The sequence below is a fragment of the Nannobrachium achirus genome, assembly GCF_963921795.1.
Source record: "Nannobrachium achirus genome assembly, chromosome: 8".
NCBI classification, from domain to species: domain Eukaryota; kingdom Metazoa; phylum Chordata; class Actinopteri; order Myctophiformes; family Myctophidae; genus Nannobrachium; species Nannobrachium achirus.
In genome coordinates, this window is record NC_137817.1 from 41,893,943 (window position 1) to 41,921,636 (window position 27,694).

At 43.8% G+C, this 27,694-nt stretch overlaps 1 protein-coding gene across 1 annotated transcript in view; it reads right to left on the bottom strand.

Annotated features, from left to right (window-relative positions):
• The window catches only part of dscaml1 (Down syndrome cell adhesion molecule like 1), a gene marked incomplete at both ends in the record, with an annotated part of 137,714 nt that overhangs the window by 63,095 nt on the left and 46,925 nt on the right, over nucleotides 1–27,694 (bottom strand). Inside the window, 7 exons of the mRNA XM_080731890.1 lie at nucleotides 2,636–2,815; nucleotides 3,785–3,913; nucleotides 5,748–6,026; nucleotides 17,855–17,984; nucleotides 18,544–18,686; nucleotides 26,137–26,436; nucleotides 26,966–27,241. Coding sequence (XP_080588016.1) covers nucleotides 2,636–2,815; nucleotides 3,785–3,913; nucleotides 5,748–6,026; nucleotides 17,855–17,984; nucleotides 18,544–18,686; nucleotides 26,137–26,436; nucleotides 26,966–27,241 — 1,437 coding nt within the window. The remainder of the gene's footprint in view (nucleotides 1–2,635; nucleotides 2,816–3,784; nucleotides 3,914–5,747; nucleotides 6,027–17,854; nucleotides 17,985–18,543; nucleotides 18,687–26,136; nucleotides 26,437–26,965; nucleotides 27,242–27,694) is intronic.

Here is a 27,694-nt window from a genome sequence, read left to right on the forward strand (position 1 = left end):
TGTCTATCTGTGCTGGTTATTCTGTTGTTAAATTACATAAAAATTACTACAAATGCAAAAGTTAACAAAATGTTCACTTTAACAAGGTATTATAATTATATTCTCCACACTTGTATTCTCCCCATCTTAACAAGATGGTATTGTATATTCCCAGGTTCCACAGGTCAGCTGCACAGGTGCAATGCATTATTGTTAATTGTGGCACGTTTACTAACATGCCAAGTTTAGCTGCACTTGAACAACCGTTCCAGGCTGCCATATCCAGCCCAAGAAACCGTAGAAACAGGGGGAAAAAATAAAATGTAAAATGTACGCGCGAAGGCGCGCGTGCAAGACACCAGTCATGTTGCCATACCTTAGCTTTTTCTGAACTGACGCCACTGGGGGGGGGGTAAACTAAGGGAGAGGAGGACGGGACAGGACGGGACGGTACGGGACGAGGGAGAGAGCAGTGAGAGCCGAGCCGTTGGTGTAACGGTGTTGTTGGGAGAGAGCAGCTTCCACCGACATTAGAGTAATGAAGAGCAATGGTCAATGAGGGAAAATCAATGAAGCACCTCTCTCATTCTCCAATAGTTAACGCTGGCGACCAGGTGAGGAAGATACACTCTATACCTCTCACACACACTCTGCTCTGAATCACTCCCGACACCCAGGCTCTACCACGCACGCACACACACACACACACACACACACACACACACACACACACACACACACACACACACACACACACACACACACACACACACGCATTTGCAAACACGCACAGTGATGTAAACATGTGCGTGCAAACACGGACACGCACGCATGCATGCATAAACCCACACGCACGCATAGGCACACGCTCACACACACACACACACACACACACACACACACACACACACACACACACACACACACACACACACACACACACACACACACACACACACACACACACACACATGCACACAGAGTATCGATCTGTGGAGGGTTCCGCTGTTTTGTTTTCATCACTTATTCATCTGGCCCTCCTCCTCCTCCTTCTCCTCTCTTCCTCACTCTGTCCGCTGAGCCAAACAGACAGAATTGAGGAAGGCAGAGGAGAGGAACGGTTCAATCAATAACACTAACACCAGAGAGAGAGAGAGAGAGAGAGAGAGAGAGAGAGAGAGAGAGAGAGAGAGAGAGAGAGCAACGCAGGGGTAGCAGAGGATGTTGAAACTAGTGGCACGCATTCTTTTTTTTCTTCTTTTTTTGTACGTTTTTCTTTTCCTTTTTTTACCAGGTCGTCACTTGATGCTGAAAATGGCAGATCTACAAGCTTGTACTGAAGTTATTTTTCGATGTGAGACACGATGCGAATAATATATAAATAAAGGCTTTAGAGTACACGCCTCTCTCTCTATGACCTACACAGATCGTCCTCCCAGTGCGTGTGCGTGTGTGTATGCTTGCGCGTGCGTGCATGTGTGTGTGTGTAAGCATGCACGTGTGTTTACACGGTTGCTGAGGGAGTTACACAGGGGCAGGGCAAAGAGATTGATTGCAGATAATGATTAAGCTCAAAGTGTTTTTGATAGTGTGTAGACAGATCCCAAGAGTCAAGGGATCAATTGATCTCTCTCTCTCTCTCTTTCTCCATGGCCACCTTCACTCTGTCGATCCATCAGTGGTGTGTGTGTGTGTGTGTGTGTGTGTGTGTGTGTGTGTGTGTGTGTGTGTGTGTGTGTGTGTGTGTGTGTGTGTGTGTGTGTGTGTGTGTGTGTGTGTGTGTGTGTGTGTGGCCTGGCTCATTGCTTTGTCACATAGTGTCAGAGAATACGTGTGACATCTGATGAAGTGAGACTAGCAGAGTGTTGTAAATTACTTTGCCATAAGGCCAGCACACTCTGCCATAATAAGAGATGCAGTTACTTGCAGATATTCTCCTAGACATATTTTGGATTGTTTTAATTGTCATGCAACCCGTCGATGATGACGAAGCCATCGGCGGAGCACCATGTTCCATTTTTCATGAACTTGTTACAGTCTTCCGTTCATCATCTGAGAAAATGTGCTGAAATCTTTTTCTGATCTACTGATCAAAAGAAGGCCCTTGTCCCTTCAATTAGTACAGTGGTTTTCAACCCTTTTCATATCAAGGTCCATTATTTATTCTGCATTCGAGCCACGGACCACCATTTGATGAGATTTAGCCTCTCAGACCCAAAACGTAGAATATTTTGTTAACGTTGGATAAAATGTGTCCCAATTCCATGCTGTATTGATGTGGTGCCATATAGGAGAGACAACAGGCCAATGTTGATCAACATAAAATAAAAAGAATCGACATTCTCTGTGTGTAGACTTCTTGTAAATTAAGTAATGCAGATCTTTAACAACAATTTAACTCTCGAGAGCTTACATTTTACAAGACATAAAGATCTATATGGGTCCATTTGGTTACCAACTCTCCATCACTTAGCTGGGGACTACCCGGAACCGCCTCAAGGACCACTGGTGGTCCCTGGTTGAAAACCACTGAATTAGTACAAAACAATGCAGCTCTGCTTTTAACTGGCTCAGAAAAGCCAGTTAAAGTGTGTGCGTGCGTGCGTGCGTGTGCGTGTGCATGTGCGTGCGTGCATGCGCTCGTGCGTGTACTCACTCTTGACGGTCAGCACCATGCTCTTGCTGATGTCGGAGCCCACTCCGTTGGAGGCCTGACACAGGTAGAAGCCGCGGTCCTCCTCCAGAACATGCCTGATCAGCAGGGAACCGTTGCTCATGATCTGGATCCGACCCGTCAGAGGCACGGGGTGGTACTGCTGTGGGTTTCCTATACCAGCTGCACACACACACACACGCACAAACGCACACACACACACACACACGCACAAACGCACACACACACGCAGACGCACACGCACACACACACACACACACACACACACACACACACACGCACACGCACACACGCGCGCACACACACACACACACACACACAACAAGCAGTGGTCATCAATACTGTATGTCCGTACGCGGACAGACGTGTCCGTGGCAAAGACTCGGCCTTGTCCGTGGCAACTCTTCTTATTTTCAGTTTTGCACACCATCATAATGTTCTTATTTAGATCAGAATACCCAATTACTGAATGTCAGTCTCAAGGTTTTCTTCAGAATATGTATGACACGTTTGTTTTTTTTGTTTTTTTCAAGGACTCCCATAACTCTGAGAGAGTACAAATGGAACCAAATGGACCCGTAAGGGTTCATTTGGTTCCATTTGTACACTGACTTTTTTTTTGTGCTTTTCATCCTGTCCTATACTAGGTAAGATCATACTTAAAATAACGCCGAAACCGTCCATACTGTAGATCAGTGGTTCTCAACCTGTGGGTTGGGACCCCCCCAAATTATTTTGGGGGGTCCCCAGATGATTAACTTAATGTGCAACATTGTTTTCTCACTCAACAGTAAACAAACCAACATAAAGTTTAAGTGTATAGAGGGTATGTATGTGCACATTTCTTAAGTGACAATTTATGGACTTTTTGTCAAATATTAGAAGCAGAAATTGTGTAAATAGCCGATCTACATGCTCACAACGCCTCGCAATGCGAGGCGTTGTGAGCATGTAGATCTGCTATTTTCACAATAGAACCGTGTTATAGAAAATGTAATGCCTCAACTCTTAGTGCTCGTCATGGTGGGGGGGGGGTCCCCAGTTCAAATATGATTATTTTGGGGGTCACAGCCTGAAAAGGTTGAGAACCACTGCTGCAGATAAGAATGAAAGATGGGGCATGTACCGTACCTAGTGCACCTTTGGCATGCTTCCACATGACCTTGGGAGGTGGGTACCCGTCCACGGAGCAGTTCAGGACTCCTGCCTTCCCATAGATCCCATCCTGGTTGTTGGGCTGCACCACAAACCGTGGAGGCACTGAGAGGGAGAGAGAGATGGGTTATAAAGCATGCATATACAGTTACGTCTTTAGCAGAGGACAAGAAACTCACTTTCTCACAACCCTCGCCTCGATCACAAATGGGGTTAATGTTGTCGACGCGGCGCGATCCATTTCAATCAAAACATCCTCAGTTGGGAGTAAATTGCATTTTTCGGCACCCAAATTGGAACTTCAATACTGTCACCTGATGTATCGACTGCTCCCATAAGTCAGCCATAATGCATCTCTCTCTCTCTCTCTCTCTCTCTCTCTCTCTCTCTCCCTCCCTCACTCTCTCTTACGCAGTCACAATCCTCTCTGTCCCCTTTCTTTCTATCCTGCTCCTTACCACCCTCCCTCCCCAGTGGTGGAATGCAACTAAGTACATGCACTCTAAAGGTGGTTGCACACTGCACTGCGTGTTTTCGTTGCGTTTTGGAAATCCGAAATCCAAAAGCCAGGGAGAGAGAGAGGAAAGAGGGAGAGAGCAAGGGACTCAAATAATCAACCCTGGTCCGAAAATAAATACGAAACCGGCGGCAGTGTGCAAACGTGATTGACATAACGTGAGGTTGATTTTTTTATTCACGCGCTCCGAAATTCACTCTGATATTCGGCCCGAAAAACGCAGCAGTGTGCAAAGACCTTAAAGGAGATATAGTCAACTTTTTCTTGAAAAACGGATGCTAAAATAAAAATAATGTTTCGAAAATATTTTATAAAAAAATAAGCTTCATATATGTGTTTCTATTCAAAAATGGCCACAAAAAGCGTAACATAATGATAAAATAATTATTTTGGCCATTGTCAGACCGACACTTTGTTTACATTCTAGTCTATAGACCAGGATGTAAACAAAGTGTCGGCCCTACAATGAAAAAGTTGACTATAGCTCCTTTAACACTGTACTTAGGTACAATTTTGAGGTATTTTTACTTTACTGGAGTATTTCCAGTTTTCATTACTTTTACTTCTACACACCACTACATCTCAGAGGCAAAAATTGTACTCCATTACAATAATTTTAACACTCAGCTTTTGAGCTTGTAGATGGGCTATTTCAAAAGATTTGTATACATTGACCATGTAATATTCTGCACAATGAGTGCATTATGCAAATTAGTTTTGGTACTTAAAGTATATGTTGAAGCCAATACTTTTGTACTTTCACTTATTCACTCAAGTACATTTTAACTTCCTGACTTTTACTTCTAGATTGTAGTATTGATACTTTTACTTAAGTAAAAAGATGTCAGTATACTTTTAGAGTTCTCAACGGGCCTGAAAAGTAAGCCCCGTCCCTAACCGGGCCCTACCATACTTTTAGGCCCGAAAAAGGTGTCATTATGCGCTTAATTTCCTCAAAGTCACGCATCCAACAAGCTTTGAACTGAGCACATTGGACCTTCCGTTCCAGAGATCAGAAAACGTCTTGGAAACGACGACTTTCAACAATTTACGATCTACGATTTTTGATTGAGTTTTGGCCATTATCGCCCGTTTTTCTTTAATAACATGGGCTAGAAAGGTCGGATGCCGACAATCTAGATACCTGAGTAACGTTCACTTTATGAACTGCATCCATCACATGCACATGCCATTTCCGTCGACCTTACTGTTAGGCCGCTATGGGCAGTTGAAATGTTTTTTTTGTTTTTTTTTGTTTTTTTACAGAACCCGAGGCTCGGCCCGGCCTTGACTATATTTTGCCTGACTACCTGGCCCGAAAACGTCGGGTCAGGTCGGGTTCGTGCAGAATTTGAGAACTCATTGTCCCTCCATCCCTCCCTCCCCACCTGCCTCTCTCGACCCATGCGTTCTCGTATATACCTGTGACGGTGAGCTGCCTCTCGGAGCTGACGGTGGCGGCGTCGTTGCTGGCAATGCAGGTGTAGTTCCCGTTGTGCTTGAGGGAGACCTTGGAGATCTGCAGCGAGCTCATGAACTCCTTGGTGTCGATGTTGATGCCCGAGGAGGGCACGATCTCCTGGCCGTCCTTGCGCCAGCTGATGTGTATGGGCATGTCCCCGGACGACACCACGCACGCGATGTACATCAGCTTGCCGATGGAGGTCGGCGGGAAGTCGAACGGCTGGATCAGCGGGGGGACTGTGGGGAGGAGAGTTACAAAGTCAACGTTCAATGTCCAAGAGGTACAGTATACATGAGAGTATTCGTCAAATACTCAGTGGTGGAAAGTAACTAGTACATTTACTAGTACAAGTACTGTAATTTAAGTTGTCTCTACCCATTTAGGCCTAGAATTATTGAACGCTTTAACCAGTGAAAAATAGCAGATATACAAGCTCACAGCACGGCACCGAGTGCCGCGCTGCAAGCTTGTAGATCTGCTATTTTTGGAAAAAGTTGTGAAAATGTGTGCAAATCTTAGAATATATATATTTTCAAAGCGAACGTTTGTAACTCAAATTTTGCTTCTGGGTGGTCCCTGGAACAAAATATTTTGAGATGGGGGACTGGATCCCATTTTTCAGAGTCTTTGGTATGACCCGGTCCCGGACGGGGATCGAACCCCGACCTCCCAGTCTCAGGGCGGACACTCAACCAAGCTATAGGCCTACGTAATAAAGCACTTTTGCAGGTGGCATACCAGGTTAGAGATGTGTACTTTGGAAAATGCAAATACCTGTCTCCTCTTTAAAGGTAATATAATGTATAAATGTCATAATGTTGCGATTCATAGACATTTTCACACTGCAATATATTGCGTTTGCGGAGCTACTACTTTTGCCATTTTATTTTATTTATTCATTTTTTTATTCAGTCCAAAATAGGGATGTAAGTGGTTGACAAAATGTAACCCATGGCCCACGTGAAGTACCATTTTGACCAACCCAGCCCATGACCTAAAATGAGTTTGACACCCCTGAAACATATACTGGAGGCAAAAAAAATCACGCTAAGTTAACAACAGTTGGCATTAAAGGGAGGAAGCTACGGTAAGGTGGGGATGAGAAGAGTAGAGAGTGCAGAGGAGGGGAGACAGGGTGAAACAGGGGGCACAGACGGATGGGATCGAGACAGATGGACAATTGGAAATGAAGACGGAAAAGTAGAGGCGAATAAAAACGGGGGCCGTCAAAATGAGTGCACTGGTGGCAGGGTGTGCGTGCGTGCTTGCATGCGTGCGTGCGTGCGTGTGAGGGAGAGGTGAGGACAGAGATTCGAGACGGAGATAAAGAAGTGGAAACATAGAGAGAATCAGATGAGGAGACATGGCGGCGAAGAAGAGATGCGTCGACGGATGGGTTTTGAAGATTCGGGGGGCACGGAGAGGACAGGAGTGAGAGAGGGAGCGCTGAGTGATGAGGGAGGAGGACGGGGAGGGCGGGGGGAGCAGGCAGGAGTTTGAATTTGATTTTTTTCCGATGCGCCCCGTTTTCAAGGATGTGTCTACTCTGGCTGACAGGCTGATTGCTAAAGCGGCGGTCCCGTCCGTCTGTCGCTGTCTGCCCGTCTGGCGTCGGAAAAAATGTCGTCGTTGTCGGGTGGAAACCTTGTATCTCAAAGTTTCAAATGTGTACGTTCTTTCACAAAGTAAAGCCCTGCTTCATCATACAAGGCCGTCGCACAGAAAACAGCAGATCTGCAAGCACACAACGCCTCGATCGGCTGTTTTCACTAGTTTAAATCATTTTTAAAATGATAAATGCAAAATGAACAGTTTTGGACATACAAGATTTTTCACCCAACAACGGCGATATATATATATATATATATATATATATATATATATTATATATATATATATATATATATATATATATATATTATATATATTGAGCTTTTTTGCTGTCGACCAGACCCTTCCCACAGAACATTTAAACGAAAACAAAAGTGAGGAAAGTGCCATTTATATTTAAAATTATCATTTTTGCCGGGCGACACTCGTCGAAAGGTATTGAATAGAATCTATGCCTAATTCGCTCTGTCGTGCGATTATGTCGCGTGCCGGAATTAGACAGAGATTTTGAAGCTCACGGCGTGTGAGCTTGAAGTCTGGCTATTTTTGGCAGGAGACCCCATCATGCGACAAAGAATTCTGAATCGGGCTTATAAGCCCCGAACTACGAGAGCGATTCTTCCACCACGACAACTCTACTTAACCCATTTAGAACGGGTACAAATTATAGTGTATTATTATTTTATGCTTTAACTATTGAAAAATAGCAGATATACAAGCTCACACTATTTTTGAAAAATCATGAAAAATTGAATTTTGACCTGATTCTATAAGTGCCTTTTGAATCCTTCTTAAGGTTTTTGGAAAAAAACGTCTGTTTCTATGTCAGCAATCTGGCAAGCCATCGTCAAAGAAAAGGTCCTTTTCACTTAACTGGAGCTCGGTTAGTCTGTTCTTGAGAGACTACTATGTCAGTAGTTCTCAAACTTTTTCATGTGAAGGACCCCCAAAGTGACATGTATTTGGCCACGGACCCCCATCTCAAAATATTTCGTTCCAGGGACCCCCCCCCCCCCCCCCCCCCCTCCAGAAGCAAAATTTGAGATACAAACGTTCGCTTTAAAAATACATAATGTTCAAAGATTTGCACGCATTTTCACAACTTTTTCAAAAAATAGCAGATCTAGTAGTATATCTACTATTTTTCAATAGCTAAATAATTAAATAATTCTAGGCCTAAATGGGTTTTAACCAGACCCACTATACCGTATACCCAGCTCACCGCATGCCCACTCTGCCCATATAGTAGAGGAAAAAATAGGCCAGAAGTTGACCATACCCCTACCCGGGGTAGAACAAAACGCGACATAGTTTTTTCATATCTTTAGGATGTCCCTTTCATGAAATGGATTGGCCCGAGTTTTGCTTTTACTGCAAAAGTCATGAAATTGATCCATGAAGGGACTCACCACATAAGCAAAAAAACGCCTATCCTGAAAGATGTAGTTCCAAGTCAAACCTTTGTCATTTTCTACCTGCAGGTTGTTTTCACCTCATACTTGCACAGAAGGTCTACAGGTAGTGTCCTTACATCCCAGAACAATCAGAATGCAAAAATATGGTTCTGTTTTGAATCTGCTGCCTTTTATATAAGGACCTTCTATAGGCGGAAATGACATTCCTAAGGAAAATTCCCCTGTAATCCTTCTATAAGGGGTAGTACAAACTATGACAAAGTTTTTTCATAACTTTTACTTGTCCTCTTCATGAAATGGATGGTCAGTAGTTTTGCTTTTACTGCAAAAGTCATGAAATTGATCCATGAAGGGACTCACCACATAGGCAAAAAATACGCCTACCCTGAAAGATGGAGTTCCAAGTCAATCCTTTGTAATTTTCTATTGCTGGTTGTTTTTACCTCATTCTTGCACAGATGGTCTACAGGTAGCGTCCTTAAATCGCAAAATAATCAGAATGCAAAAAAGTGATTTACCAAGAAAGGGCAGAAATATCCCCACAAGTTAATCATACACCATTTCCACTTACTGGTAGGGAAGGAGCTGGAAACAAGGGCCTACTACAAACTTGATATCCCGGTATCAATAAGCTTTGGGCTTATCAAGCTTGTTATTAAGCATAGCGGCCCATGACATCATGTTTAAATAATCAAGACAAGAGGCGATTAATACATTGTTACAGTACTATTCATAATATATAGCCATTTAACACTTACTGCACACTAATGAATGATTTTCTAAAGATATTAAATGACAATATTTTTTACTTTTGTCAATTCTCATCCTCATAGACAAACTCAGACTCACAACAACTGGCCAATGCAAAAAGATACCAGTTCTGTTCAGAATCTCACATCTTCCCACAAAATATTATAAAGCGCTCAACAGTGGGCTCGATAAAAGCCCATGGGTCAATAAGCAGGATCGATAAGGTGCTCATTATCAATACAAATTAACAAACTCCATTCAGATTGTCAATAGGGAATACACCAACAACCAAAATAAACCAGAAGAATATGTCATAATATGCTTGTATTGTGAATCAGGAGTTTTTCTATATATGTGTGCCATTCTTACTGCATGCCAAATAATCAAACAGCAGCTTTTTCTCATTTTAATTTATTTCGTTTATTTCTTTTTCAATATTTTCATATCAACAACTAATTTGAGTGTGAGGGGGACTGACCAATTTGCAAAGCTGGTCAATGGATACAAAGCTGTGATCTCCCAAATTCAGACATAATTTTGTCAGGAGTTTGTTCGTGACGTAATCGGCTGTGTATCTATTGGTCAATGGCTGGTCAATGGATTAATTGAATTCAGTCTTACTATTTATGTTATGGTAATAAATATGGTATGATGGTATATATTATTATAATATAAACGGTAAGAAGGAATTCAGTTCCCAGTGGATTACAACCAAGGGCCACTACAATGCTCTACAGTCAAGGCTGGTCCACAAGGCACAAGCAAAGGATTGTGTCATTTCTTGTTTATTTTAGTTTACAGGCAATGTACTGTAAATACAGGAGCAATATTATGTACAACACAATCCCACAGAGAGACATTGAGGCACGTACTACTTTGACTGCAACAATCCTTATCATAGCAGTAGAGTTGGGTGAGGTCTCTTACTGCTTGGTGCAGGCTACTTTTTGAACAGGACAGGCTTTAGTGATGTATCCTTTAGCATCCAACCCTTCCCAACTGGATTCCACAAAAGGGGTTTGGGGACATGATTGTGGCACCATATACTGTACCAGTTTGGTACATAGCCTGTTGAACATTCAAAAATATCCTCAGTGGGAGGCAGGTGTGAGACTGGCATGTCTGTCGTTGATGCAAGAATACAACGGAGCTCATCAAGACTAGAACACACCTGGCCCTTTGCCTTCTTTTTTAGGCCATAGAGAGTGAGGGCATATTGTCTTGAACATCCTGAAGCCTCTGGTAGACTATCTGTCAAGCCAAAGGTTCTCAGACCCTGACCTAATTTATATGTACAGTACTATGGATATACTTGTGTTGCTCGCCTACTATGTCAGTCAACAACTCCTTGGAATAGCTGCCATTTTCATGCATGCTGGTCATGGGATAGACAACGATACATCCCAATGTCTGATATTACAAATACATTGGGAGTGGCTTTGTGTGAGAGTCTTCTAGCATGGCACGCATTGACTGGATGCAATGCAACAAGCAGCCTGTTCAGAATAAGCAATAATACAGCTTTCAACAAGCTGGCGAAGCACATTCATGAACTTCAGGATCTGAGAATCTTTGGCTTACTGCATGCCAAATAATCAAACATTGGTCAGTCTCCCTTACACTGCTCAAAATAGTTGTTGATTGAAAAAGAAATAAATGAAAATGAGAAAAGGCTGCTGATTATTTGGCATTAAGAATGGCGCACAAAGTGTAGTGTATTCTACTGAATATAGGCTTACATATATAATGTACTGCATTTAAGTCTGAATACCATAGACTGCTTATAGAACAATATGTTTGCTGCTTTTGAGGTGAAGAGAATTAGGCCTTGGGATGGGTGCATCTCTCCACTCCGACATGTCTCCTTTCCGACATGTCTGCATTCCGACACTAACCCTATCTCTACCCCTAACCCTAAACCTTAGGCCCATGGGAGTGTCGCCACTCCGACAATAAGAAGTCCATTTCGGAGTGGCGACATGTCGGAATGGAGAGAGCCTCCCCCTTGGGATGTAGGGACACTACCTGTAGACCATCTGTGCAATATGAGATGAAACAACCAGCAGGTAGAAAATGACAAAGGATTGACTTGGAACTCCATCTTTCAGGGTAGGCTTTTTTATGGTGGGTACCTTTATGGATCAATTTCATGACTTCTGCAGTAAAAGTAAAACTACTGACCATCCATTTCATGAAGAGGACAAGTAAAAACACTGTCAGGGTTTGTACTACCCTTTATAGAAGATTATCTCCAGGATCACAGGGGATTCTTCCTTAGGAATGTCATTTCCGCCTATAGAAAGTCCTTATATTAAAGGCTGCAGATTCAAAACAGAACCATATTTTTGCATTCTGATTGTTCTGGGATGTAAGGACACTACTTGTAGACCATCTGTGCAAGTATGAGGTAAAAGCAGGTGGTAGAAAATGACAAAGGATTGAATTGGAACCCCATCTTTCAGGGTAGGCGATTTTTGCCTACAGTATGTGGTGAGTCCCTTCATGGAACAATTTCATGACTTTGGCAGTAAAAGTAAAACTCGGGACAGTGCATTTCATGAAGGGGACATCCTAAAGATATGAAAAAACTATGTCGCGTTTTGTTCTACCCCTTATAGAAGATTATCACCAGACTTACAGGGGAACATTCCTTAGAAATGTAATTTCCGCCTATAGAAAGTCCTTATATAAAAGGCTGCAGATTCAAAACAGAACCATATTTTTGCATTCTGATTGTTCTGGGATGTAAGGACACTACCTGTGGACCATCTGTGCAAGTATGAGGTAAAAACAACCTGCAGGTAGAAAATGACAAAGGATTGACTTGGAACTCCATCTTTCAGGATAGGCGTTTTTTTGCCTATGTGATGAGTCCCTTAATGGATCAATTTCATGACTTTTGCAGTCAAAGTAAAACTTGGGACAATCCATTTCATGAAGGGGACATCCTAAAGATAGGAAAAAACTATGTCGCGTTTTGTTCTACCCCGGGTAGGGGTACCTCAAAAACTAAGGCTCTTTTTTAGGATTTTTTCCTCCTCTAATACCAACCCACCCACCTACCCCTCCACTCCACGTCCCACCCCACCCTGCCCTGCTCACGCCAGCCCATAATAGCTGCTCTAATTAGAGCCCCATCCGCAGGGGGGGGGGGGGGGGGGGAAGAACGGTGTTGCCATGGAGACCGGTGGAGGTGATGGTGGTGGTGTGGAAGGGAGGGGGGGGGGGGGGGGGGGGTTACACACAGCTGAGACATCTGGGGGATTTAATCTGGGCCTCGTTAAAATTCATCTAATTAAATCAGAGACATGGCGAGCACGCGCGCACACACAAGCAGGCACGCACGCACACATACACGCACAGGAGGACCACCGTGCAACAGCGCGGCCTCACATGTCAGACAGATATGCTCACGACACACAGACACACACACACACACACTCACAGAGACGACAACTTCCTAAAACAAACATGCCATGTGTGTCTCGCCACAGAGACACATAGAGGAGAGCAAATAAGACACAAGCTGACATACAGAACATCATACGCCACACGCACACACACACACGCGTGCGCACACACGCCACTCAGACAAACACACAGTACGTGGTGCATGTACGTACACACACACACACACACACACACACACACACACAAACACAATCTGGAACAATAGCACTCCGTTCTGTGTAATTGCTGAGTGGTTGAGAGGGTGCACTAGGGCACTCCGCCCCTTAATCAGAGGTTATTAGAGGCAATGCATACAGCTCTCTCTAGCATCCCCTCCCTCCATTACCACCTCACTCTCTCTCTCTCCCCCCTGTTACACTTTCTCCCCCTCCCGTCAGTCTCATTCACCCCCACCCACCTACCAGTTAGCGTCCATCTCCTCCACATTCATCATTTTTGCCGTGTACCGTTTCTCTCCACTCTTTTTTTTTTTTTTGCCACAACAGAAACCCCTGTCGACCCAAAGACACTCAGTCAGTTATTATCCAGTAACTTTATTGTCTGTTTCTATGGCTCACCTCACCGGCACCATCTGCAATAAAGCTTGTTAAAAGCAGAGGTGGAAAAAGTACTCACATATTACTCAAGTATCAATACTGAAATATAGAAATATTCTGTTACAAGTAAAAGTCCGGAATTGGAAATGTACTCGAGTAAAAATACGAAAGTGTTGGCATCAAAATGTAGGCTACTTAAAGAAAGTAAAAGTACAAAATGTTTGAAAATAGCAGATCTACAAGCAGAGCTTGTAGATCAGCTATTTTCAAACAGCTAAAGGGCTAAAGAAGTGTATGTTTGTTTTATAATATTGTTTTATAATATTGTAATGTATATCTGCAAAGTAGCTAGTAACTAACGTTTTCAAAAAATGTTGTGGAGTAAAAGTAAAATATTTGGATCCAAGATGTAGTGGACGGAGTAGAAGTAAAATAATTGGAAATTGAACAGTAGGCCTAAATACTTAAATAGCTTGAAATTGTACTTTACTTAAGCAAATACCTAGTTACTGTACACCACTGGTTAAAAGCTCTATTATGCACCTACAGTGCCTGAGTGTTTCCACAGCCTTATTTAATATGAAGTCATAAATCTGCTTATGAAATCTTTTTTTTTTCTGAATCATATTGTTCTGTTGTGAGCTGAGGACATGTGAAAATCTGAACTGACATCAACAAAGCCCAACTGACATCACTACAATGTCCAAATTTGGAGATGAAACTGGCCTGGACACGTAACTCCATATATGGGCACAGACGGATACAATGGGTATTGCACAACTGGACATCGATGGTGACTATTCTGCCCAACAGGCACCGGTCTGGGTTCTCCAACATTACTTCTGAGACTCTTACAGTCAAACCCTCATCACACCCCCTTCTCCACTAGTCTCTAACATTTTAGTCTAGTTTTATTTGTTGACAAAATTGTAAATTAAGTTTTTGTTTCGTCAGTGAAAAAGGTCAACAAACTTTTTTCGTCATAGTTTTAGTCGATGAAATCAACACGAATGCACAGTAGGATCAATAGGATACAGTACATCTTTATCTCTGCCAGGCCTGAGGAGTTAGGCCAATTTGCGGAGGTGTTGAGCACCGAGCAGGCGCACAAGGGTATGCAGTGGCACTAGCATTAGCATTAGCATTAGCATACACACGTGCAGTAGCATTTTAACTGCTATCCCAGGTTTGACCACCAGGCGAAGGCTGCTTCAATGTTCTACCGTGATTCTGTGGGCTTCGACTGCAACCCATTAGCCCTGGCTATGCAAGCCAGCCTGGCAGAGATCAGCCCTCCAAATGTGTGTACAGTATGCAAACATCCACTGGCAGATAGGTCATTGTCAATTCAGCCATGCAGCCACTTGACTGTGGTTCTCATTTTGGCTGGCAAATATGCTTTACTTTCATTTTATTAAACAAAGTTATTAATGTATTTTTGAATTTACCAGCGCATGCTGTACAATGCACATTGTACGTGTACAAATGTATTTTACAACCCTCTGGGCTCTATTTTGATTGTCTTACGTACCAGCTCTTATGCCTTATCTTAAAGGCCTGTACATACTGTCTCCGTCCACTGAACTTTTCGTCGGAAGGTCCGGTTCGGTGGTCGGAGACAGTATGGACAGGCCTTTAAGTTAAGGCATAAGAGCTTCTACTTAAGACAATCAAAATACAGCCCCCAGACCCTAGCCTGATATCAGACTCAGCTGAAGCTTGAGTTCGCTCAGAGAGTGGGCGGGTGGGGCGGCCGTAGCTGAATGGTTAGTGTCCATACCTAGGACTCCGGAGGTCCCAGAGGCCGCAGGTACGATTCCAGCTCCAGCTATGTGTCGAAGTGTCCATGAGCAAGTAGGGATGGGTATCGTTAAGATTTTAGCGATTCCGATTCCGGTTCTGCTTATCGATCCGGTTCCTTATCGATTCTCTTATCGATTCTCAGCCCCCTCGCCACACCTCACTATGTTAAAAATACATACTACTGTATATATATTTTTTAATTGCTGTGCCATTGCTGCTGTCTGTGTCACTGTTAGAGCTGCATGATTATGGCAAAAACTTTATTTTAAAATTATGGCTACATATTGAGACCATTTATTTCAAATATTATTAAAAATATTATTATTGAATAAATATTTTTTTAACAAGCAAAAGGATTGTCTTGAAAGCTAAAATAAATAAGGTTGCATTCGTTGTTTTCAAGGTGAGAAATTTACCTTATGTCACAGTAGTCTGACTCTAGTCTATTCCTTTCAAATATTTAAGGGCAAAATATTACCTCATGACACTGTTCCTGTTGTTTGGGTTGTAAAACCTCTGTAAGGGACTTAACATGTTAAATAATACATTTCTGTTGCTTAATGTACTACGACTTTTAACGGGATTCACCTGGACATGCATTGATTAATCCAGCGTGCGGACAGACACAATGACACCACGCAAAGTGAAACAGAGAAACGGGAGGTAAAGGGACATTTATAGGATGGCTTTTTCTGTAGCTTGCAACAGCTTTTGCAATGCTGTTGCTTTCTGTTAAATGAAAGTGAAAGTAAACTCTGTCTGGAGGCAGGAAAGCCTGGTGACACGATGCTTTTTTTTCTCTTTTTCTTTTTTGAGACGACGTCTTGACACTGGATTATGGAATATATCCTTACATTGCAAAGGTAACCAGCACCATCTGTATTATGTAGGCTGCCACTATGAAGTAGACCGGCTGCTACTTGTTATGTTTGCTTTAGTCACAGGACCAGAGCATCATGCTGTGCAGTGCCATAGACACAATCGGAATTTATGTCAGTGACAGTGACCGGCCGGTCACCGAAAGCTGACGCCTCATTTTCAAAACATGAACATTCTCGTGAAATATACAGCCAGACTTTAGCTGCAGCGCGTCGCGTGTGTGACGTGACGCCATCGCGCATATGCAGGAACCGATAGCAGAATCGTTAAGGACGTTGGCTAACGATTCCATGGAACCGAACCACGGGAAACCGGTTCTCAACAAGAACCGGTTCTCGATACCCATCCCTATGAGCAAGGCACCTAACCCCTAACTGCTCCCCTCCCCCACGTCCTTGTGGGCAGCACTGGGTTCAGCTGGGTTAAGCTGAAAACTGTTCCCTTGTGGGATGACGTAGGTAAATTCTTCTTCTTCTTGGGTCTATGGTCTGGAGCCAGGCTACTCTGACCCTGTTCCATTGCCCCAATAGGCTATATGCACAGCAGCCCAATTGGACAGGAGTTGGGTCTCTTCCCACTTAATCCCTTTAAAGGTGATACACCATGCATTTAAAAAGTATTTATGTCATATTGTTTATGTCCCAAAAACGTTTTTCAAAAGGTTTGAGGCTAAATTACCACTCCTGAATAGAGAGCCTTTCATTTTTGAATGGCTCTCAGAGCATTTTCAGCTGCAGTACCACCTTTAGCCTGAACTGCGCCACCCCCCCAAAAATCGTTTTGATTTTTTTTTTTTTTGGAAAAAATAAATCTTTTTGAAAAAAAGAAAATGTTTTTGAAAAAAACAAAAAACCTTCAAAAACGGCCGTCGATGACGTCATCGACGGCAGCAAATCTGGACAGCCTGTTTTGAGAACCCGTGGGATGCTTTTAACCTCCACCTTCCCAAAACCAGAGAAAGACACAACTGTCTGAAATGGGACTTTGTGAGGATAGAAGGTGCTATGGGACCCCCAAAAAAGGTTTTAAAATAGGAAAAGTGAAATTTCATGGTGTATCACCTTTAAAGGATGTAGCACAGTGGTTCTCAAACCTTTTATTTCAAGGACCAACACAACTCTGAGAGTTACATTTGGAACCCCCAAGGAATCATGAGGGTCCCTGGACCACACTTTAAGACCCACTGGTGCAGCAGAGTCCAGTGAGCCAAGATGCACAATATCAGCACCCTGACTCCGTTTGACCATAATGGAACATAGCCTTCATTAGTATCACTGGCAGCACCCGTGAAGGAAGTGAGAAGAGACCCAACTGCTCTCCAAAATGGCTGCTGTGCATATAGCCTATCCACCTCTTTCCGCGGGAATTTACTGGAGAATGTTTTGCACCACACTGCACCACACTTCCGATTAACAGCAGACATACAAGCTCACGTCGCGTCGCAGAAGCAGCCGTTGTGAGCTTGTAGATCACACTCGGCTGCGGCGCCGGAAGCTCCGTCCAATTTCTGCGCAATGCACGATGGGATATTGGAAACTTGTGGATACCCAACTCTCATCGTGAACACCTTGGCCACCCTGAATGTGACGCCACACTGACCTTTGACAGTGACGTAGACCGTCTGGGTGATGAAGAGCTGCGGTTGGATGAGGACGCTGCAGACGTACGCCCCCTCGTCCATCCCCTTCTGGACGTCACTCAGCTTCAGCGTCCCGTTCTCATACACCACCTGGAGACCAAGACGCACGGAAGACACACTTTAACTCATTGACTGCCATGATTCAGTGTGTTTTTCACCAACTTTGAAAAAACGCGGAATATTCTGCGTTGCTCCGATCCAACCACGGCAGCATTCAAAAGATGCCCATGGGTGTGCTAGAATCGGAAAATAATCCTGCTCCATACGTGACCATCCATTTGAAAGATAGAGGCTCTCGCGGCAACCTCGCGTCCAGCCCCTCGCCATATAAACACACGCTATGTGTTTTGCTTTGTTCGTTTTTTTTTGTTTTTTTCTTAAAAAAAAAAAAAAAAGGTTATACCATCGACTGTGAGGTGACGTCCAGGGAACCCCGGAAATAATTGGTGACCCATAAGCTACAGACATCCCACCTCTCCCAGAAGTTCCGGTAGTCTCCTGGGAATTAACGTCCACTCCCGGAGACCCGCAGGCGGCCATAAATCTCCCACAATGCCGACCACAAAATGTTCACCCGGTATAGGGATTTAAAAGTTTCTGATATTTCTACTATACATACAAATAAAAATAAAGATGAAAGAAAGCACACCTGGCGATGGTTGTCAGGCAACAGAAGCGACTCCTTGTACCAGTTGATTGAGTAGTACGGGTAACCAATCACACGGCAGTTTATGAAAGTGTTTCTTCCCGCAATTGCAGTGATGTTCCTCATGGGCCGAATCCTTGGTGGACCTGAGAAGAGACAGAGGGAGGGAGGGAAGGAGAGAGAGAGAGAGAGAGAGAGAGAGAGAGAGAGAGAGAGAGAGAGAGAGAGACAGAGAGAGAGAGAGAGAGAGACAGAGAGAGAGAGAGAGAGATAATTAGTTGATGGTGTCAGAAGTGGGATATGGAATTTTAGGTATAAAGGGAAGGTGGATTTGGGAAGGGAACTGGGAAGGAGGGAAGGAATAGAGGAAGAGAAGAAGATGAAGTGGGCAGGCAGGTCTGTCCCATATAAAGAGTTGTCTCTAAAGCTTCTTTATCCTCCGTTGTACAGCTGTGTCACTCAGTGACACAACTTGGTCTACCTACGTTATTTTTTCTAGATTGATATTTCTATGCAATTAATGTATTGATGTTGATGTATTGAACCTTGCTAATTGTATTGACCCTGCTTATTGTAAGTCGCTCTGGATTAAGAACGTCTGCGAAATGGCTAAACTAAACTTTTTTTTGTGTGTTTTAGTTTTTTGGTTGAAAGTCAGTTATTTTCTGCGAGCGACATAGTCGCACGATGAGGTGTGACTGAGGCTTTTGTGTCTGTTAGGTTCTATTTGTACGATCTCAGAGATACAGGTGATTCGTACTTAATTTTCCTGCGCGACAACACGCAACCATGTATACATCGGGCATTACCCTGCTAGGGTGCTCTGTTTGTCCAGGCGTGTCCACTATATGTACAACTGCAGCCCTCTGTTTTCTATGAGCCACAGCGTAACGAGCAGTGGTGTAAAAAGTACTCACATAATGTACTTAAGTCAAAGTATCAATACTACAATATAGGAATACTCCATCCGGAATTGAGTGAAAGTATGAAAGTGTTGGCAACCAAAATGTACTTAAAGCTATACTGTGTAAGTTGCTCAACTAGTGGTCAGTAGCGGTATTGCTTTTTTCGGCCGTTTTTCGGCCGGAGTCGTCGCGGACCACCGCCGCGGACCACCGGAGCGGCGCCAGCAAACCACCGCGACCGATAGTAATCCGTGGAGGGGTAGAACGCATGGTAGAACGTAATTTTCTGGCCAGGATTTGTGGATTAAGAGGTTAAAATCCTTCACCATGGTAAACACTGTAGCCAAGCGGAGGCACTTCCTGGAGACCAGAGCAGATAAGCTGTGATTGGCCGGTAGTGTACCATGTGTGCATGATCGGCGATGTGATTGGGCAACGTATACACAACGTATACAGATGATGCAGATTACGTCATTTTGGCGCGAAATCCCGCCCCTGTCACTGCTAAGAAGAAAACATATAAAGAGAAGGCTTCAGAAGCTGAAAATAATGGAGTGGGTGTTCTAAAACTTTAGCGATTTAACAGTTAGGACAATTTTAAGATTTGTTTTATAAAAAAAGTTACATGGTACAACTTTAAAGTACCAAAAGTAAAGTACAAAAAATGTTTGAAAATAGCAGATCTACAAGCTCACAACGCGAGGCGATGCCATGCGTTGAGCTTGTAAATCGGCTATTTTCAAATAGCCTAGGTATAAAATAGGGCTAAGTGGTTTGTGTATGTTTTATAATATTATAATTTATTCCTGCAAAGTAACTAGTAACTATAGTTTTCAAATAAATGCAGTGGAGTACAAAAGTACAATATTTGGTTCTGAGATGTAGTGGAGTAGAAGTAAAAGTATAGCAAATTGGAAATACTCAAGTAAATACTCAAAAATGTGCATATAGCCTATACCCAAGTACAGTACATTAAGTAAATGTATAGTTACTTTACACCAGTAAATGTACTCAGTTACTTTACACCACTGCTAACGAGCATGTATTGTATCACCATTTTGTGCCGAGGACTGCAAAGGTCAAGTTCCGTGGGCAACATTTGAGGCGATGAAGATGGGCAGGGCGTCACAAGGGGGGGAAAAGTGGGACTGAGTCACTAGGGCCCAAGGTGGAGGGGCCTTCATTATTTTATACTTTAGCTATTGAAAAATAGCAGATATACAAGCACAAAGCACGGCACCGAGTGCCGCGCTGTGTGTTTGTATATCTGCTATTTTTTAAAAGTCGTGAAAATGTGTGCAAAACTCAAATTTTGCTTCTGGGGTTCCCTGGAACTAAATATTTTGAGATGTGGGGTTCCGTGGCCAAATACATATACATTTTGGGGGTCCTTTCACATGAAAAGGTTTGAGCACCACTGTCTGACATAGAAACTTAGGTTTTTCAAAAAACATCAAAGGATTTGAAATATTCAAAGACACATTTTCACGATTTTTCAAACACCTTTCGATAGTTAAAACAAAAAAATAGTGCGTTCCCAGTCTAAATGGGTTAAACCCCCTCCCCCTATGAAGAACATTCATGGGGGGCCCGCAGTGAATCCATGTAGCCAGGGCCCAGAATTCGGTGCGACGCCCCTGAAGATGGGCAGTGTATACTACAGCAGGTAATTGGCAGTCAAAGTGGGACAAAACTAATTGACTCACATGGCGGCCCACAGAGGAACAAGGCACCATGGGGGGCGGGGGCTACCTGGTGTATAATGGTCCTAACACTGGGGCCGAGGACAGTGGGTTAAACGCAGGGAGACGGATAGACCATAATGTAGTGTCGCCTGCCGAAAATAGCAGATCTCCAAGTTCACAACCCTTCGAGGTGTTGTAAGCTTTTAGATGGAGGTCAAAGTTTAAATCAGCTCCTAGATGGACAGACAGACAGACAGACAGACAGACAGACAGACAGACAGACAGACAGACATATACGTACGTACAGACAGACAGACAGACAGACAGACTGATTGACTGAATATGTGTTGCATTATTTGAAGCTACAGTCATCCATTGCTTATTCTGTGACCTTCTCACCATTGTTTGCCTCAGATCTTTGTTTTTGTCTCTCTTTCTTTGCCCCTCCCTCCTCCATTCTCTCTCTCTCTCTCTCTCTCTCTCTCTCTCTATCCTCACTCAGTGGGTGTGGAGCTTTGAAGTCGCATCTCTGACAAGTCAAAGATGTATTATTAAGTAGCACTGTCGCATCGCTACACTGGCGCGCGCGCACACACACACACACACACACACACACACACACACACACACACACACACACACACACACACACACACACACACACACACACACACACACACACACACTCTCATGTACACGTGATCCAAACAAAGATGGGTGACAAATTAAAGGAAGAACCTACATAAAGTATCTTAGTAAGGTGTTTGAGCCACCAGAACAGTTTCATTGCACCTTGGCATGGATTGTGCCAAGGTCACTGGAGCTCTACTGGAGGGATGGAACACCATTCTAACAAGCGTTTCATCTGTGTGATGGTGGCTGTCCTGTCTGTTTCTACTATCTTTTTTTTTCTTTTATGGTCAATTTTTAAAGGGCTAATAAGCCAAATATGCCATAATACATTATAATTTCCCCCTACAACTACAATGTAAACTTTAAAACACCTTAAATATTTTACTTATTCTAGAAATAGCAAATCTTTTACTCAATAGGGGCAATGTCTGTCGCAAATTGACAATGTCATTTGTCTGTGTGGTTTGTCCCATGTGCAAATAAAACCATATTAAAATAGTGATTTGATGCTCATATATTAACCATAGGAAGTACAAGTTGTTTTTTATTTGCACATGCATTGCATAAATTCCATACGGATAGATACACATGGACAAATTACATCATCAATTTGCCCCTATTTTGAGTGAAATATTAGCTCTAGAATAAATAACCTATTTAAGGTGTTTTTCATTTTACATTTTAGTTATAGAGGACAATTATAATGTATTAAGGCATGTTTGGCCAGGGATCCTTTTAACCACTTTAACTTTGATTGTGATAGTGGGGAACGCTGTCTAACATGATGGTCCAACTGGGTCAAGATCTGGTGACTTTGAAGGCCATAGCATACCGGTATGATTCACATGATTTCCACACTCCTGTCGGTGACACCTCATGCCCTGTGGACAGGGGCATTGTTGCAAATCATGCGATAAAGGTGATCACTAAGAATAACTTTGTGTTGATTTGCAGTGAAGTGGACCCAGACCGTGCCAGAGAAATGGTCCCCCTCAGCAGAGCCACTGTCAGGTCATGCAATCAAGCCTGTACTGTTCTCTTGGAGACATGCAGAGAATGTTAGAGAGGCAGGGGCTGAAATCTCTAAAAGGGCTTTTTGATGAAAATATCGAAAATAGCAGACATCCAAGCTCACAACGCGTCGCGCTGCGACGCGTTGTGAGCTTGGAGGTCGGCTATTTTCGGAGCTTGCATACTGAACTAAGCATAATCAAGTGAATCCTGGAGATGGCATAACAACATGCATTTCTACATGCATTTCTACACAGAATTCTTTCAATGTAAGATGCTGCATTCAAGTTCAGGAGAGTTTGGACAAGTCAATTCTCTTGAATGCTGCCTTCAGGTATGGCTTGGAAAGGAGGCATTTTACATTTTCTTTCAGCATAGTAAAAACTGCATTCATGGTCTGGAGAGGGCACTTTTTACAGATGGATAAAAGGGCAGGGGCTCAAGCCTCCTTTGATGTCTATGCGTGCACGTACCTGCTTGGAGTACACGCACTCACCCACTTGTGACGTATAATGCAGAATGGGACTCATCAGACCATATACCGTTGTTCCCAATTGAGCTTGGCACATTTCGTGGGGCAAGCTGCCCAGATCACACGTCACACGTGTCTTCTTATTTTTTCACTCTCAAAAAGCACCTGCAATGTAGTGCATTTGAAACTGCATTGCAGTGCACATGGGGTGATCACTGCTTGCCTCCTGTGAATTGTTTTATTTTTATTTTTGTTTGTTTTCAGTTTATTTCAGTCAGCAGACAAAGTGACGTGAGTGAGATGAAAAAACCTGGGTAAAATGTGCCAATCTCAACAGGAAACAACGGTAGCTCTTTTTCCACATGCCTGTAGACCAGTCAGTGCCGATGGTTTTTGCACACCATTGAACTCTCGTGTGCATTTTGTCTTTGTAATTATGAGACCCTATTTTAGCATCCTTCACTTGTATATAGTTGTCAACTTGCTGTTCTTGGTGACATAGTTTGACCACATCCTGCATTGACATACTCAAGCATCTCTTGTTTTACATACAGTACACAAGCATCAAAGGTGTCAAATGTGCACTTTGCACCACAATTTCTGACCACAGTTAGTGATGGCTTTCCCATAGATAAAAAACCCATTAACCAAATGTCCATCTGTGTTTCTGGTAATATTATTGTCCACCACAAGCAAGCATGGCGAAGACCCCTGAAAAATGCGGGTGCTACTATAGTGAAAATGAAACACTAGCCAGTTAAGCAGTCTTTAGTTGTGACTGAAACTGCTGCCATCCGTGCCAATAATCAACCCTCTATATAATATACCAGTAAGCCTTTTGCCATTATCCAAAATAAATAGAGGTCAACTGGAAGTGGGCCTGGCCAGCATTTATTGCGACCGAATGTCGCAGTTTACCATGAGAAATGTCACAGCTTGTCTCCATGTGTGTACACATTTTTAAAGTCTATAGGTTGGTTCCCTTGACACATCACTGTGACATCACAGGTGATATCACACCTATGTAAAAGTCCATATATGGATATTCCCCAGAATCCCTTTTATGCCGATATATGAAGATCCCTGATATATCACTGGCCAGATGGCCAAGACATGGCCCATATCTGTGTGGCTGGTTCAGATAGGGATATCCATGTATGGGCATAAAATATATTGTATGTTGTGATGGGAACCACTCTAACAGAATCCCTTTTATGCCCGTATATAGAGAGAGATGGTAGCAGAATGGTATAAACATTGTTGACTATCATGCATGGGTCTCCATATATGGGTAACTGGTCCGATATACATCACTGGCCAGATGGCCAAGAATTGGCCATCTGGCCAGTGATGTCGCATGTCGCCTTGAGGCGTCTTACTAATATACAATCCTCAGAGCATTGATAGGTTGTTAATTGTTTAATTGTATATGACCACTCATTTATTCAGGTTTTCCTTTAATGTTACCCATCGGTCTGACACATGACATAGTATGTCAACGTGACATAATATGACAATGTTTAATAATTATAATATGACATACACTATAGTCTGCATAGTTTGCTACGTTCACTGGTGAATACCTGGCTGATTGGGAATGGCGGCGAATTACAATAAGTGGATATTGTCTCTGCTATTGTATCTGTGGCATTGCGCGTGCATGTGTGTGCATGTGTGTGTTTGTGTGTGTGTGTACGTGTGCGTGTGTTCGTGCACGATTATGTGTGTGTGTGTGTGTGTGTGTGTGTGTGTGTGTGTGTGTGTGTGTGTGTGTGTGTGTGTGTGTGTGTGTGTGTGTGTGTGTGTCAGTGTATGTGTCAGCTTGTGTTACTGGAGGGGCTGAGACTCTTTGGCTCATTCTCACTCCAATAATCGTTTTGGCATGTCTCCTTAGAGCATAGTCACATGTCACAACTACACAACTCACATAGAGAGAGAGAGAGAGAGAGAGAGAGAGAGAGAGAGAGAGAGCTAGAGAGAGAGAGAGAGAGAGAGAGAGAGAGAGAGAGAGAGAGAGACGTGGACAGACTGATACAGTGCTGTCCGTCACTGTCACTCTCCATCGTTGTTGTCCCCCGATGACAGTGACATCACCGGCTCTGTCACTCGGGTTCACTATCACTCCCTCCGTGCGCGCTGGCACTCAGCTCCTCCTCCTGGGTGCTCTGGTCTCATTTCATCTCCTCCTCTCCTCTTCCCTCCGTCCACGGCCATCTGTTTGTTCTGCTCCTATGGTTTCTCTGTGTCTCACGTTCCTGTCTCCATTTCATCTCCAGCTCAGCCTACATATCTGGATTCTGGACTCTGGCCTAGCTGTCTGTCTACGTACACGCTTGTTTCTCCTGTTTCGCCTGTGCCTGTGCCTGTGCCAGTGCCTGTGCCTGTGCCTGTGCCTGTGCCTGTGCCTGTGCCTGTGCCTGTGCCTGTGCACTGATGTGTGTGTGTGTGTGTGTGTGTGTATGCATGTGTTTGCGTGTGCTTGCGTGTGAGTACCCTAACAAAGAGAGCAGACAGAGAGAGATCAAATGAGACCGTGACAGACAGACATATGGGTCGAGAAGAACAAAAAGAAAACTAAACAGACAGAGCAGAAGAAAACAACGAGATAGCTGGAAGGAAGAATAGCGCACCGAGACAAACGAGAAGAACCCAAAACAAAGGGGTAACATAATGAACACAGACATACAATGAACACACTCAAGAACAAACATAGATAGATAGAATACACATAATGACTCAGAGACAGAGATAAGAGACAGAGGAAAGAATAGTTAGGATAGGATAGGATAGGATAGGATAGGATAGGATAGGGTTTAGGGGGTTGGGATGGGGGAGGGGTCAGGCTGTGAGAAGCCCCTTGTATGACTGATATTGAAAAGTAGACAGGCACCTCTTACGTTTATGCGCGCTTGGTACTCGGCACTACCGGCCGAGTTGCGTGCGGCGCAGCGATACACCCCTCCATCGCGGATCTGCGGGCTGCTGACGTTGACGTGGCTGACCGTGCTGCCGTTGGACAGCGTGTACTGGCTGGCGCGGACGCGCGACAGGTCCCGGGCCACGGGCTCGTCGTCCAGGGTCCAGGTGATGGTGGGCGGCGGCGCCCCCTTGGCGGCGCACATGAGGGAGAAGGGCTCGCCGGGGACCACCACCCGCTCGCTGAAGGACGCGATGATACGCGGCGTGCCGTCTTGGGTGGAGGAGGAGAGAGAGAGAGAGAGAGAGAGAGACAGTGGTGGAAAAAGTACACACATTTGTTACTTGAGTGAAAGTATAGCAATGCTGCGATTTAGAAATACACTGTTACGTGCAAAAGTATTGGTGTCGAAATGTCTTAAAGTACCAAAAGTAGAAAGTACTCATTATGCAGGATCTCCCATTTCAGACGTTTTCAAATGTATTTAAATGTATAAATATGTTTTTGTATGTTTTGTAATAATAATCAAAATCTACTTAACTATAGTGAGTTCTCAAGTAATTGTAGTGGAGTAGAAGTATAATATTTGCCTCTGAAATGTAGTGGAGTAGTAAGTAAACGTACAGAAATACTCACTAAAGTAAGTCACAATAAGTTGCCAGTAATATCCTAAGGCCATAACGCGTTCCACCAAAGGCTGATATTTCATAAGTTTGGATCTAAAACAAGTGTCCAATACACATCGAATGGGCAACCCACGCACGCACGCACGCACACGCCAGATCGCTCTTCCCCTCCTCACCTTCCAGCAGTATGATGGAGAAGTCCTGGGCCGTTTGGCCCTTGCGTGTGGCGAAGCACTGGTACGCCCCTGAGTGTCTCTTCTGCGCGGCAGAGATGAACAGCGTTTCGTTGTGCGTGCCCTGGATGGAGAAGTGCTGGTCGGGCAGCACAGGCTCCGTGTTGCGGTACCAGGACACGCTGAAGTGGGGCGAGCCCTGCACGGCGCAGGACAGGATGACCGTGCTGCTGATGCCCGTCTTCAGGTTCTTGGGAGACAGCGTGACCCGCAATGGCTCTGGAGAGATGAGAGAGAGAGAGAGAGAGAGAGAGAGAGAGAGAGAGAGAGAGAGAGAGAGAGAGAGAGAGAGAGAGAGAGAGAGAGAGAGAGAGAGAGAGAGAGAGGCAACAGGGAGACAGATGGAGGCAACGATGGAGAAAAAATAGAGAAGGACATATGAATAAGGTTTTCAACATGAAAGTAATTAAGCAGTGGTGGAAAAGGTCAAAACTCAAATGTTTTACTTAAGTAAAAGTATCAATACTGCAGTGTAGAAATACTCTGTTAGGGTACGGTCACAACAAACTACGATTCCGCCAATGCATTTCAAAGATTTTCTTTTTGCAGAAATCCTCTACTGGCAGGAAACCGCTGCATTCCCATTGAAATGCATTGGCAGAATCGGGAATCCACCCATGAATCCATGCTGTGTGCTGGGAGAGGCGTGTTGCATGCATGTGACACAGCCAA